The sequence below is a fragment of the Elephas maximus genome, chromosome 9 (genome assembly GCF_024166365.1).
Source record: "Elephas maximus indicus isolate mEleMax1 chromosome 9, mEleMax1 primary haplotype, whole genome shotgun sequence".
Lineage (NCBI taxonomy): Eukaryota > Metazoa > Chordata > Mammalia > Proboscidea > Elephantidae > Elephas > Elephas maximus.
This window is the reverse complement of record NC_064827.1, coordinates 10,288,273-10,301,068: the sequence shown is the minus strand read 5'-3', so window position 1 is coordinate 10,301,068 and position 12,796 is coordinate 10,288,273. Positions and strand designations below refer to the sequence as shown.

Sequence of the window (12,796 nt, the reverse complement as noted above, 5' to 3'; positions counted from 1 at the left end):
GAAAAAGAAACGATAGCTCCATTCCAGAAGGCGCGAGTGGAAGGCTTAGTAGATAGTACCCATAATTTTCTTGTCTTATAAGAAAAGTGAAGACCCCAAAGAAAGAAACATAGCCCTTCTCCTTCACTACTTCCCATCTTTTACCCTTTGCAAAACTTAAAAAGTAAGTAGTGTCTTGCTTGTTCTTGTTAGGTGCTGTCAAATCAGTTCCAACTCATAGCGACCCCATATACAACAGAATGAAACACTGTGCCATCTTCACAATCGTTATGCTTGAGCCCATTGTTGCAGCCACTGGGTCAATCCATCTCACTGAGGGTCTTCCTTTTATTCACTGACTCTCTACCAAGCATGACGTCCTTCTCCAGGGACTGGTCCTTCCTGACAACATGTCCAAAGTATGTGAAATGAAGTCTCACCATCCTTGCTTCATAGAAGCATCCTGGCTGTACTTAGTTTTTGCTTTTTATTTGGCATTTTTGTCAGATTAGGGAACACTCGAATATACTCCTGCCCCCGCCAACCACCAAACCACACAAATCTTTGGCTGTGTCCACAGTTTTAAAACTCTAGCTGAGTTTTAATGCCAAAGCACAGTGATTTCCAAAAGTAAAACCACTTCCAGGAGGCTAGATCCTTTTCTCCAATGGTAACTGTTGTTAAATTCAGGTCCCACCCACACACAACAGACTTAGTGTCCTAGATTAAAAAACCTAACCAAATGCAACACACAGTTCTGTGAGGAACCCTGGCTTGGACAAAACAGCTGTAAATTACATGTTGGGGACAATCAGGAAAATTTGAATGTCCATAGATTTCAGTAAAACAAAGTCAACACTACAGGAAAGAGAGAACCCAGGACTTAGGCTAAAAATATTTCTCTGACCCTGACCAGCTGTGTGACCTTGAACAGGTAACTCAGCCACTCGGGGCTTCGGTTTGATCATCTAGAAAGTGAGAAAGATGGTCTCAACGACCCTGAGGGAATGTGCCAACTTTAAAACCCAGAGTCCTTTTATAACAGATATCCATTGCCATACCTGTTGCCGTTGAGTCGATTCCAACTCATAGCGGCTCCATAGGATAGAGTAGAACTGCCCCGTAGGGTTTCCAAGGAGCACCTGGTGGATTCGAACTACCGACCTTTTGGTTAGTAGCCAAGCTCCTAAACATTGTGCCACCAGGGCTCCTTTATAGCAGATAACCTGTTGCTGTCAAGTCGATTCCAACTCATAGTGACCTTATAGGACAGAGTAGAACTGCCCCTAGAGTTTCCAAGGAGCGCCTAGTGGCCTCAAACTGCTGAAGTATCAACCACTCAATGGTTCACTGTGCTGGAAGTGCAGAGGACCAAGAGACCAAAAGGATTCGAGCTCCCATTATGCCATTTCCCTATCATATCACCTTGGCCAGCTCACTGGATTCTTCCGGACCATCATTTCCTCTCGGCTCCTTTGTTTACTATCAGAGGGTTATTTTACCCATTGCTGCTGAGTCTGTTCCAAACTCATGGCAACCCTACGTGCTGCAGAGTAGGACAGAGTAGAGCTGCTCCATGGGGTTTTCTTGGCTGTAATCTTTAGAGGGGCAGGTCACCAGGTCTTTCTTCCATGGTGCACCTGGGTGGGTTCAAGCTTCCACACTTTGGGTTAGTGGTGTTGCTGTTGTTTTTAGGTGCCATCAAGTCAGTTCCAACTCATAACGACCCTATAGAACAGAATAGAACTGGCCCATAGGGTTTCCAAGGAGCAGCTGGTGGATTCCAGCTGCCAGCCTTCTGGTTAGAAGTCATGGCTCTTAACCACTGTGCTACCAGGGCTCGAGCACAAACTGTTTGCGCCACCCAGGTACCTTGAGGTTTATCGTAGGACTACAGTAATAGAAAAGAAATCATGATTATCCAGGCATATTCGGAATGACATACCTCCATTGGAAACATTAAACTTGACTCCAAACACTCCTCCTGGCCCTCCAGGGCAGTGGCTGGCTGTCAGCATGATTCCTCCAGCTGCTTTGATCTTTCTGATAATGCAGGAGACAGCAGGGGTGGACAGGATGCCATTCTGTCCAATAATCAGTCGCCCAATCTAGACCAGCCAGGGAAAAACAAAACAAAACTCAGCCCAGGTACAAAGGATTAAAGGTATTTCAACAGGAAAGTGCCCCGGGCACTGTTAAAACAGAGTACATCACTTGGCAAAGGAATTGGACGGCTGAACGGTGGAACTGGTTTACGATCAGCTGCTAACCTAAAGGTTGGCAGTTGGAACCCAGCCAGTGGCTCCACGGAAGAAAGACCCAGCAATCTGCTTCCATAAAAATTACAGCCAAGGAAACCCTAGAGCACAGATCCACTAGTAATACACGCAGGTTTGGGTTTTGGGGTTTGTTTGTTTGGGTTTTTTTCAGCATAAACCAGTGCCCACTGAGTCAATTCCCATTCACAGTGACTGTTCATGTCTCGGTAGAACTGTGCTCCATACATAGGGTTTTCAGCGGCTGATTTTTCAGATGTAAATCACCAGGCCTTTCTTCCGAGGCACCCCTGGGTGGCCTTCACTTAGCAGGTGAATGCATTAAGCCTTTGCACCACCCGGGGGACTCCAGGAGAGGGTCTCTGAGTGTTTGTTTGTTTGTTTGTTTGTTTGTTTGTTTGTTTGTTTGTTTGTTTGTTTGTTTGTTTGTTTGTTTGTTTGTTTTCAAGGAGGTCAAAGGGATTTGTCTGGAGTTGTCTCTCCTGCATGCTTCCAAGATCATTTTCGGTAGCCACGTCTAGCAGTCAATTATTAACCTGTCAATTGGATCTGCCTTGTTGCTTTTCAGTAGTTTGAAATGTCTGCTTTTGATGACCAAGGGGTTAACCTGAACCCCGCAAGGGGTTCTGAGTTTGGTACCAACCCAAACGCTATGCATGAGAACTGGCCAGAAATTATGAGAAAAAACTAAGGGAGAGTGTCTCTGCTTCACCCCCTACTCTCCGTCTGCACAAGCATGCACAGCCAGGGACCATCCTCGCCGTGAGTGGACAGACGTCTATGAGACCATTGCAACTGCCCTTGAAATGACAACTCTCCTGAAGGTAGGAATTCTCTTTCTGCCGTCACAGTGTGTGCTAGGACCCTGGAGAAAAGATCCAGTCCCACTAAGCAGAGATCTGGAGGTTATCCATGAGTGTGGCCCCTCTTTCTATAGCTACAAGGCACGGGGTGGGGAAGGGGAGAGGGCTGACAAAAGGCAGGGATTGCAACCAATGTCATAAAACAATTTGTCTATGAATTGTTGAACGAGAAGCTAACTTACTCTGTAAACTTTCACGTAAAGCACAATTAAAAAAAAGAAGAATGTGGCACCAGAGCCCTGCAGAGCGCTACCTAGTGGGTTTTGTTTTAAAATAGAGCCCAATACCATCCGGTCCAGTGGTTCTCGAATGTTGGTACAAATTGGAATCACTTAGGAAGCTTTTTAAATTTCCAATACTTAGCATCCCAGACCAATTTAAATCCGAATCTCAGGAGGAGAATCTAGGCATTCGCTGGTTTTAGACATTCCATAAGTGATTACAATGTCAGCCAAATTTAAAAACAAGTGGTCAAGCCTGTTTGCTACTCAAAAAGCCCACAGCATGGGCATCACCTGAGCCTGGTAGAAATGCAAACCCTCCAGGCCCACCCAAGACCAAGTTAGAACCAGGGCTTGGAACCGGTTCATTCTGGTTCATTCCCCTGCTGAGAATTTGCAGTTCCACCCCCCCCAGATATACTGAATCTAAATCACACTTTAACAAGATCCCCCAGGTGATCTTGTTAAAATGTAGACTCTGATTCACTATATCTGGGGTGGAACTGCATATTCTCAGCAGGGAGTCGAACCAGAATGAACAGGCTCGAAGCTCTGGTCAGAAGACCCCAAGTTCTGTCCCACAGAAACTGTGAGGGAACATAATACTCGTGGCTGTTTTCAGCCACCGGGTTTCTCACGCAGCAATAAATAACTAAAACAGGAGCAGGGGAAAAAGGAGTCACGCTCTGACAGGGATCACAATAGAGCATCCCGGTCAGAGCTGGAGAAAAAGTAGAACAAAATTCTAACTCACAAAAAGAAAAAAAAAAAGAAGACCAGATTTACTGGTTTGACAGAGACTGGAGAAACCCCAAGAGTATGGGCCCCAGACACCCTTTTAGCTCAGTAATGAAGTCACTCCTGAGGTTCACCCTTCAGCCAAAGATTAGAAAGGCCCATAAAACAAAACAAGACTAAATGGGCACACCAGCCCAGGGGCAAGGACGAGAAAGTTGGAGGAGACAGGAAAGCTGGTAATGGGAAACCCAAGGTTGAGAAGGGGAGAGTGTTGATATGTTGTGGGGTTGGCCACCAATGTCACAAAACAATATGTGTACTAATAGTTTAACGAGAAACCAGTTTCCTCCATAAACCTTCATCTAAAGTACAATTTAAAAAAAAAAAGAAAGGAAGGAGTCAAGAGTAACTCCCAACTTGTACCTCTAGTAACTGGACAGATGGCAATGCCATTTGGTAAGACAGGGAAGATGCAGGAAAATAATTACACTCATATTACTATCCAGAGCCCTGATAAGTTATGTCCCACATGCTCCTGTCGAAATCTATTTCATCGTTCAACTCAACAAATTGGGTACCTACCAAGAAGCAGGCACTGTGGAAGGCACTGTGAGCACTGCGATCGAGGAGGAAGCCCGTGGCTTCAAGGACCTGAAAAAATACTTATAACTTTTGTTCATAATTCCGTCTCTGCCATTTTTCAGAATTATTCTTCAAAGAATCATCTTTAAGAAGGGAAAGTTACGTGGATGTAAGTACTCCCGACAGTCGGGTTCATTAAAAGCGCAGTCGTCTTGAAGATCTGAATAAATATCTGATCGTGAAGAGCTTGTTGAGTAAACTGTCCTGTATCAGCTTACGGAGTATTCTCCAGCCGTTGGAAAGGACAATCATGGAGGCTGCGTAGCTGTGGTAGACTTGGTTAAAAAAAAAAAAGGTTGCCATCAAGTCAATTCCAACTCACACTAGCCCCCTAGGACACGGTAGAACTACCCTATCGGGTTTCCAAGGAGCAGCTGGTGGATTTGAACTGCCAACCTTTTGGTTAGTAGCCAGCTCTAAACCACGGTGCCACCAGGGCTCCAAGACTTGGAAAACAGTCCACAAAAGTCCATGATTGCCCTTCCATAGCACAGAGGTGTTGCTGCTCAACCAGGGCTTCCATTCTCCTGCCCACCCCTGCTTCAAGGTGTGGCCAGGTGGCCAGTTTTCATATAGGGTGCTAACTAGTGTGAAGGTGGCACAAACAGTTAACCGCTCGGCTGCTAACGGAAAGGTTGTCAGTTCAAACCCTCCCAGCAGCGCCTCAGAAGGCAGGTCTGGAGATCAGCACCCAAAAGTTCACAGCCTTGAAAACCTTGAAAACCCTGTGGAGCAGTTCTACTCTGCAACACACAGGGATGCCAGGAGTTGGAACTGACTCGGTGGCACTGGTTTGGAGGCTTGTTTGTTTCTGTTTTCTGGTCAATGTAGCCGACTACTACATCACAAGGAAAAGGTGGTCTACCTGCATACCTGCCTTGGGTTTTGCTCACAGCAACGGAGCTGTAACATCTGATTTTATTTCTAGGTGAAACACAGACGGAAGCCTGATAAGTCCCAGCCAGGGCCTTCTGCTGCATCCTCACCAACCGTCCCAAAGAGGGTGCTGCAGAGATCCTACGCCCACACTTGGCTGGACGGGGAACCCCAGCCAGCCCTGAGGAAGATGCATGAAGCGAGGTGGGCTTCACTGGCAACTGAGGAGCTTTTCCTTAAGTTTCCACTTAGAAAGTCGGGCAAGGGAGACCCTAGTCCATTGTCGCTTCTAAAAAGACAAACAGTTGCCTTCAAGTCGACTCCGACTTATAGCCACTCATCACGACCCATGTGTGTCAGAGTAGAACTGCTCCACAGGGTTTTCAGTGGCTGATTTTTCAGAAGCAGATCGCCAGGCCTTTCTTCCAAAGAACCTCTGTGGATTCAAACCTGCAACCTTTCAGTTAGTCTCTGAGCACCTAAATGTTTGTACCACCCAGGAACTACCCACACATAGGAACAGAATGTGGAGATGAACAGATACAGATCCCAAGACCCACAGGTAGACACATAAACACCATGACACAGACCCCTGCAGACACACATGTGAGACATACAGACACAGGGACACATGACGCTGTTCCTGCCCAGGCCTGACTTGCACGTGGATGGGGAAGGGGAGTGATACGGGGAGCAGTGTGCAATGACCATCATTTCCCATGATGTGATTCCCCGTGGTCTCTGTGTCTATCCTTCTAACTTGATAACAATGGCTTCCATGAACTCTAAACCTCACTGAGATTGTATAATTATTTTCTCCAACCATTAATGGACATGGCAGGCACTAAAAGAATTTGTAAGGAGCCCTGGTTGTGCAATGGTTACATGCTTGGCTGCTAACCAAAAGGTCAGCAGTTGGAACCCCCCCAGCTGCTCTGAGAAAGAAAGACCTGGCGATCTGTTCCCATAAGATTATAGCCTAGAAAACCCTATGGGGCAGTTCTACTCTGTCGCATGGGTTGCCATGAGTCGAGATCAACTAGACGACACCCAGCAACGACAAGGGAATGCATCTATCCTTCCATGTGCCATAGGCACGTGTCTTGATAAAGAGGAAATTTTCTTACATAAAGCTTTCTCCCAGCACTTTCATTCCTTTACATAAGGTGCCATATACAACCAAGTTTTTATTTGCTTTAATGACTATTTCCGATGGCTCCTCTTCTGTCAGAATGCTAATGGCTACACTTCTAAATTAGGTAGAGGATGACTTCAGTTTCAACCAGCTCAAATTAAAGGCCAAGAGAGCAAAGATGTATAATTTAAACCCTCAGCCTAGAATCTCAGAGTAGATTCAGAATTTTGACACCCAGTTGAGTTTTCCGCCAGTAATATCACACTAATGAAAGCAGGTAAACAGTCTTAGCGGCACAACAGTTAAGTGCTCAGCTGCTAAACCAAAGGTTGCTGGTTCGAACCACCCCATGACTCTGTGGGAGAAAGACCTGGTGATCTGCTCCTGTAAAGATTACAGCCAAGGAAACCCTATGGGGCAGTTCTACTCTGTTGCACGGGGTCTCTATGAGTTGAAATCAACACCATAACACCTAAAACCACAACAATACAACATCAGTGAAAGCAGGATTTTTTTTTTTATGTGCGAACTCTCTTAAATAAGATGTCTACTTTATGACTCCCTTTTAGCTCTTAAATAAGTCATTTTATAAAAAGGAGGGAGGAATCCAAAAGAGAGAAAACAAAAAGTAAGCATGGCATCCCTCAATATCCTCCTCTTACCATGACCAAAAAAAAACTCCAAACCTGTTGCCATATAGGGTTTCCAAGGAGCGCCTGGTGGATTCCAACTGCCAACCTTCTGGTTAGCAGCCGAACTCTTAACCACCACACTACCAGGGTTTCCAGACATACCCCTCTAATTCCCAGACTGAACCACAGAGAGCAAAGAGAGCCACAAACAGAAATGTCCTCCATGGTTCTCAGAGTGAACGTGTTCTATAGGACCCTACGGCCACCGCCATCTCCAGCAACGTGCTGTGCAAAGGCGTAGACAAAAAGATGTCTGTTTCTCGTCTTCTTGGTTAAAAAAAAAAAAAAAAAAAAAAAACTGCAAAGGAAGCCCAAAACTAAGCAGCCATGGTGGTGAAGACTAAACCTTTCAGCCACAGCTGCGCAAGACGGGTGCCAGCCCATATGGGGAAGCAGGGGACGGCTAAGTGGGATCTTGAGAAATAACAAGCGCTCGGCATGGAGGTGGTTATCCGAACGTCGAGGGCCTGCTCCACTGGCACAGGGATAGTTGTGCAGTTGTGCGCTTTGTTACAGGGAGGCCAGGTGGGAACTAGAGCCCATCCTCCACTTCCTGCAGCCCTGGAAGTCTTTACACACACACTCAGGGACTGGAGGGGGAAATGAGAGCTGTTAGAACCACACCGAGATGGATTTCACATTCACCTCCTAACATCTGAACAAGTGCAGAAAAGTCGCCGGCATCCAGGCGTTTGGCGGAGTCCTCTTCAGTCGGCTCGCCAGTTCTCAAGGTGTCTCTGAGAAGATCAGGAAATCTAGCTTTCTACAGTCTGAAATCTAGTTTTCCGCTACAAAGTAGGGGATGGAAGGATGAAAATAAGATGAAACCTTTGAGAGCCAGAACGTGTCAGGACTGCCTTTTTTCTCTGGGTCTCACAAGTTTTCCGCCTTTGACAAGGTGTGTTCTTACCACTTTTCTACTGCGATTAGGGGAATTTATTTGAGTTTTCCCTCTCTAACAGGGCTCCCCTTACACAGGTTCCGGCTTTTGAAGGTTTTGCTGTAGAAATTATACCCCTCATGGTGAGATCCCAGGGTGGCAAAAATGGTTTGAACTTGACTACTAACCTAAGGAGCCCTGGTGGTGCAGTGGTTAAAGTGATTGACTGCCAACTGAAAGGCCAACAGTTCAAAACCACCAGTGGCTCCTTGGAAGAAAGATGTAGCAGTCTGCTTCTGTAAAGATTTACAGCCTTGGAAACCCTATGGGGTCCCTATGAGTCAGAATCGACCCCACGGGTTTGGGCTTTTTTGTTTTTGTTTTTTTACTAACCTAAAGTTTGGAGGTTTGAACCAGTGGTACTGAGAAAGAAAGGCCTGGCAATCTGCTTCCATTAAGCTTATAGCCAAGTATTACTGAAGAGCTTCAAGCTGAACCCTGCTTTCTATTTAACAGAGAGCAAAGCCCTACCACTTATTAAGAAACTACCGTGTCATTTATTTATCATGTGCCCACCATAGGCTAGACCCATGTTATTTTCATTCACGTACGTCATCTCCTTTAAGGTATCTCCTTTTTTGTACATTTATTCATTCTTTGTACAGCTGGTAGCCGGAAAACACTATTCTAACAAATCAATTATGAACCCTGGTGGCACAATGGCTAAGTACTTGGCTACTAACCGAAAGGTTGGCAGTTCAAAACGACCAGCTGTTAGGTGGGAGAAAGATGTGGCAGACGGCTTCCAGAAAGATTACAGCCTTGGAAACCCTATAAGGTAGCTCTATTCTGTCCTATAGGGTCACTATAAGACTCAACAGCAGTGGGTGGGAACAAATAAATTAGCCCTTCTGACTTGCCTGGGTCCTCGACAATGAAGAATTATGGTTAGCATAATGAGCTTTGATTTTCTACGAATCCCTGTTATTTGAATATAATTTCTTTATGTTGTAGTTCCTGGTTTTGAAAGAAGGTTTTGTGGTTGAGCTAAAGCTAGATACATAGATAGCATCAGTCGTTTAAATACTTGTTAATTGCGTGAGAAAACATCCCACTGTGCATGTGGATTTGAAATCACTGACCACACACCAACTTTGTGAAAAATGACGTGTAAGCAGGAACATGTCTCACTGCTGAAGAACAGTGCGATTATGTGATTACAGTATGTCAGTACTTAAATAGGTCTGTACTCCTTGTGCAAATGTGTTGGGGCTTAAAGGAAAACAAAAAAGAAGGCTTTTTTACTAACTTTTGCAGTCTGAAATTAATCAAACATACAATCTGGATGCACTGATAATTACTGATGATTGGAATGTGAAAGTTGAAAACAAAGAAGAAGGATAGGTAGTTGGAAAATACGGCCTTGGTGATAAAAATGATGCGAGATATTGCATGAAAAAAAATTTTGCAAGACCAACGACTTATTCACTGGAAATACTTTTTTCCAACAACATGAACAGTGACTATACACGAGCACCTCAGCAGATGGAATACACAGGAATCAAATCAAGTGCATCTGGGGAAAGACAATGGAGAAGCTCAATATCAGCCAGTGGCCGACTGCAGAACAGACCATCAACTGCTCATATGCAAACTCAAGTTGAAGCTGAAGAAAATTAAAACAAGTCCACAAGAATCAGAGTAAGACCTTGAGTATATCCCATTTGAATTTAGAGACCATCTCAGGAATAGATTTGACACACTGAATCCTAACAACTGAAGACCAGATGATTTGTGGGATGACATCAAGGACACCATACATGAAGAAAGCAAAAGGTCATTTAAAAAGACAGGAAAGAAAGAAAAGGCCAAAATGGATCCCAGAAAAGACTCTGAAAGTTGCTCTTGAAGGTAGAGTAGCTAAAGGGAAAGGAAGAAATGATGAAGTAAAGAGCTGAACAGAAGATTTCAAAGGGCAGCTTGGGGAGACAAAGTAATTTAATGAAATGTGCAAAGACCTAGAGTCAGAAACTCAAGAGGGAAGAACACACTTAGCATTTCTCAAGCTGAAAGAATTGAAGAAAAAAATCAAGCCTTGAGTTGCAACATTGAAGAATTCTACGGGCAAAATATTGACGATGCAGAAAACCTCAAAAGAAGATGGCGGGAATACAAAGAGTCACTGTACCAAAAAGAACTGGTCGACATTCAACCATTTCAGGAGGTAGCATATGAACAAGAACCAATAGTATTGAAGGAAGAAGTCCAAGCTGCATTGAAGGCATTGGTGAAAAACAAGGCTCCAGGAATTGATGGAATACCAATTGAGATGTGTCAACAAACAGATGCAGTGCTGAAAATGCTCACTCATCTCTGCCAAGAAATTTGGAAGGCAGCTACCTGGCCAACTGACAGGAAGAGATCCATATTTGTAGCCAAAGAAATGTGATCCGATAGAATGTGGAAATCATCAAACGATATCATCAATATCAGACACAAGTAAAATTTTGCTGAAGATCATTCAAAAGTGGTTGCAGTAGTACACCAATAGGAAACTGCCAGAAATTCAAGCTGGATTCAGAAGAGTACATAGAACCAGGGGTATCATTGCTGATGTGAGCTGGATCCTGGCTGAAAGCAGAGAATACCAGAAAAATGTTTACCTGTGTTTAATTCACTATGCAAAGGTATTCGACTGTGTGGATCATAACGAATTATGAATGACACTGCAAAGAATGGGAATTCCAGAACACACTTAATTGTGCTCACAAAGAATCTGTACACAGACCAAGAGGCAGCCATTTGAACAGAATGAGGGGATACTGCGTGATTTAAAATCAGGAAAGGTGTGTGTCAGGGTTGTATCCTTTCACCATATCTGTTCCATCTGTATGCCGGGCAAATAATCCAAGAAACTGGACTATACGAAAAACAACGTGGAAATCAGGATTGGAGGAAACTCATTAACAACCTACGATATACAGATGCCATAACCTTGCTTGCTGAAAGTGAAAAGGACTTGAAGCACTTACTGATAAAGATCAAAGACGATACAGCCTTCGGTATGAATTACACCTCAACATAAAGAAAACAAAAATCCTCACAACTGGACCAATAATCAACATCATAATAAACTGACAGAATAGTGAAGTTGTCAAGGATTTCATCTTACTTGGATCCACAATCAACTCCCAGGAAGCAGCAGTCAAGAAAGCAAATGACACGTTGCATTGGGCAAATCTGCTGCAAAAGACCTCTTTAAGGTATAGAAAGCAAGAATGTCACCTTTGAGGACTAAGGTGTGCCGGACCCAAGCTATGGTGTTTTCAGTCGACTCATACGTATGTGAAAGCTGGACAATGAATAAGGAAGACCAGAGACGAGTTGATGCCTTTGAAATACGGTATTGGCAAAGAATATTGGATATACCATGAACAGCCAAAAGAACGAACAAATCTGTCTTCGAAAAATACAGCCAGAATGCTCCTTAGAAGCAAGACAGACGAGACTTCCTCTCACATACTTTGGACATGTTATCAGGAGGGACCAGTCCCTGGAGAAGGACATCATGCTTGGTAGAGTAGCGGGTCAGTGAAAAAGAGAAAGACCCTCCAGGAAATGGATTGATATGGTAACTTCAACAATGGGCTTGAGCATAACAACAACCATGAGGATGGTGCAGGACCGGGCAGTATTTTGTTCTGTTGTACATAGGGTCACTATGAGTCGGAACTGACTCAAGGGCACCAAACAACAACAATGTAATATAATGTAATATGGTATGTATGGTATAGTAAAAAGGAGCCCTGGTGGTGCTGTGGCTGCTAACTGAAAGGTCAATGGTTCAAATCCACCAGCCATCCCACAGGAGAAAGGTGTGGCAGTCTGCTTCCATAAAGATTTACAGACTTGGAAACCCTATGGGGCAGTTTTACTCTGTCTTATAGGGTCATTATGAGTCAGAATCCACTTGATGGCAATGGGCTTTGGGTTACGGTATAATCCCTTGCCATCGATTCCAACTTATGGCAACCGTATGGGACAGAGCAGAACTGCCCCACAGGGTTGCCAAAGCTGTAAATCTTTACAGAAGCAGATAGCCACGCCTTTCTCCCACGGAGCAGCTGGTGGGGTTTGAACTGCCTACTCTTCATTTAGCAGCCGAGCACTTAACCACTACACCACCAGGGCTCCTTGGTTATACCCATTGCCGCTGAATCAATTCTAACTCATAGGGACCCTATAGGGCAGAGTAGAACTGCCCCACGGGGTTTCCAAGTAGCGGCTGGTGGATTCAAACTGCTGACCTTTTGGTTAGCAGCCAAGCTCTTAACTACTACACCACTAGGGCTTGTTGTGCCGTGCTGTGTGCCGTGCCATGCTGTACCATGCTATGTTATGATATGTTATTATATGGAGCCCTGGTGGTGCAGTGGTTAAGAACTCGGCTGCTAATAGGTCAGCAGTTAAAATCCACCAGCTGCTCTTTGGAAA

The 12,796-nt window shown here is 44.6% G+C and overlaps 1 protein-coding gene across 1 annotated transcript in view; it reads right to left on the bottom strand.

The window, feature by feature from the left end:
* Positions 1–12,796, bottom strand: part of PGM5 (phosphoglucomutase 5) — a 190,423-nt gene that overhangs the window by 166,147 nt on the left and 11,480 nt on the right. The window contains exon 2 of the mRNA XM_049895222.1: positions 1,925–2,087. Coding sequence (XP_049751179.1) covers positions 1,925–2,087 — 163 coding nt within the window. The remainder of the gene's footprint in view (positions 1–1,924; positions 2,088–12,796) is intronic.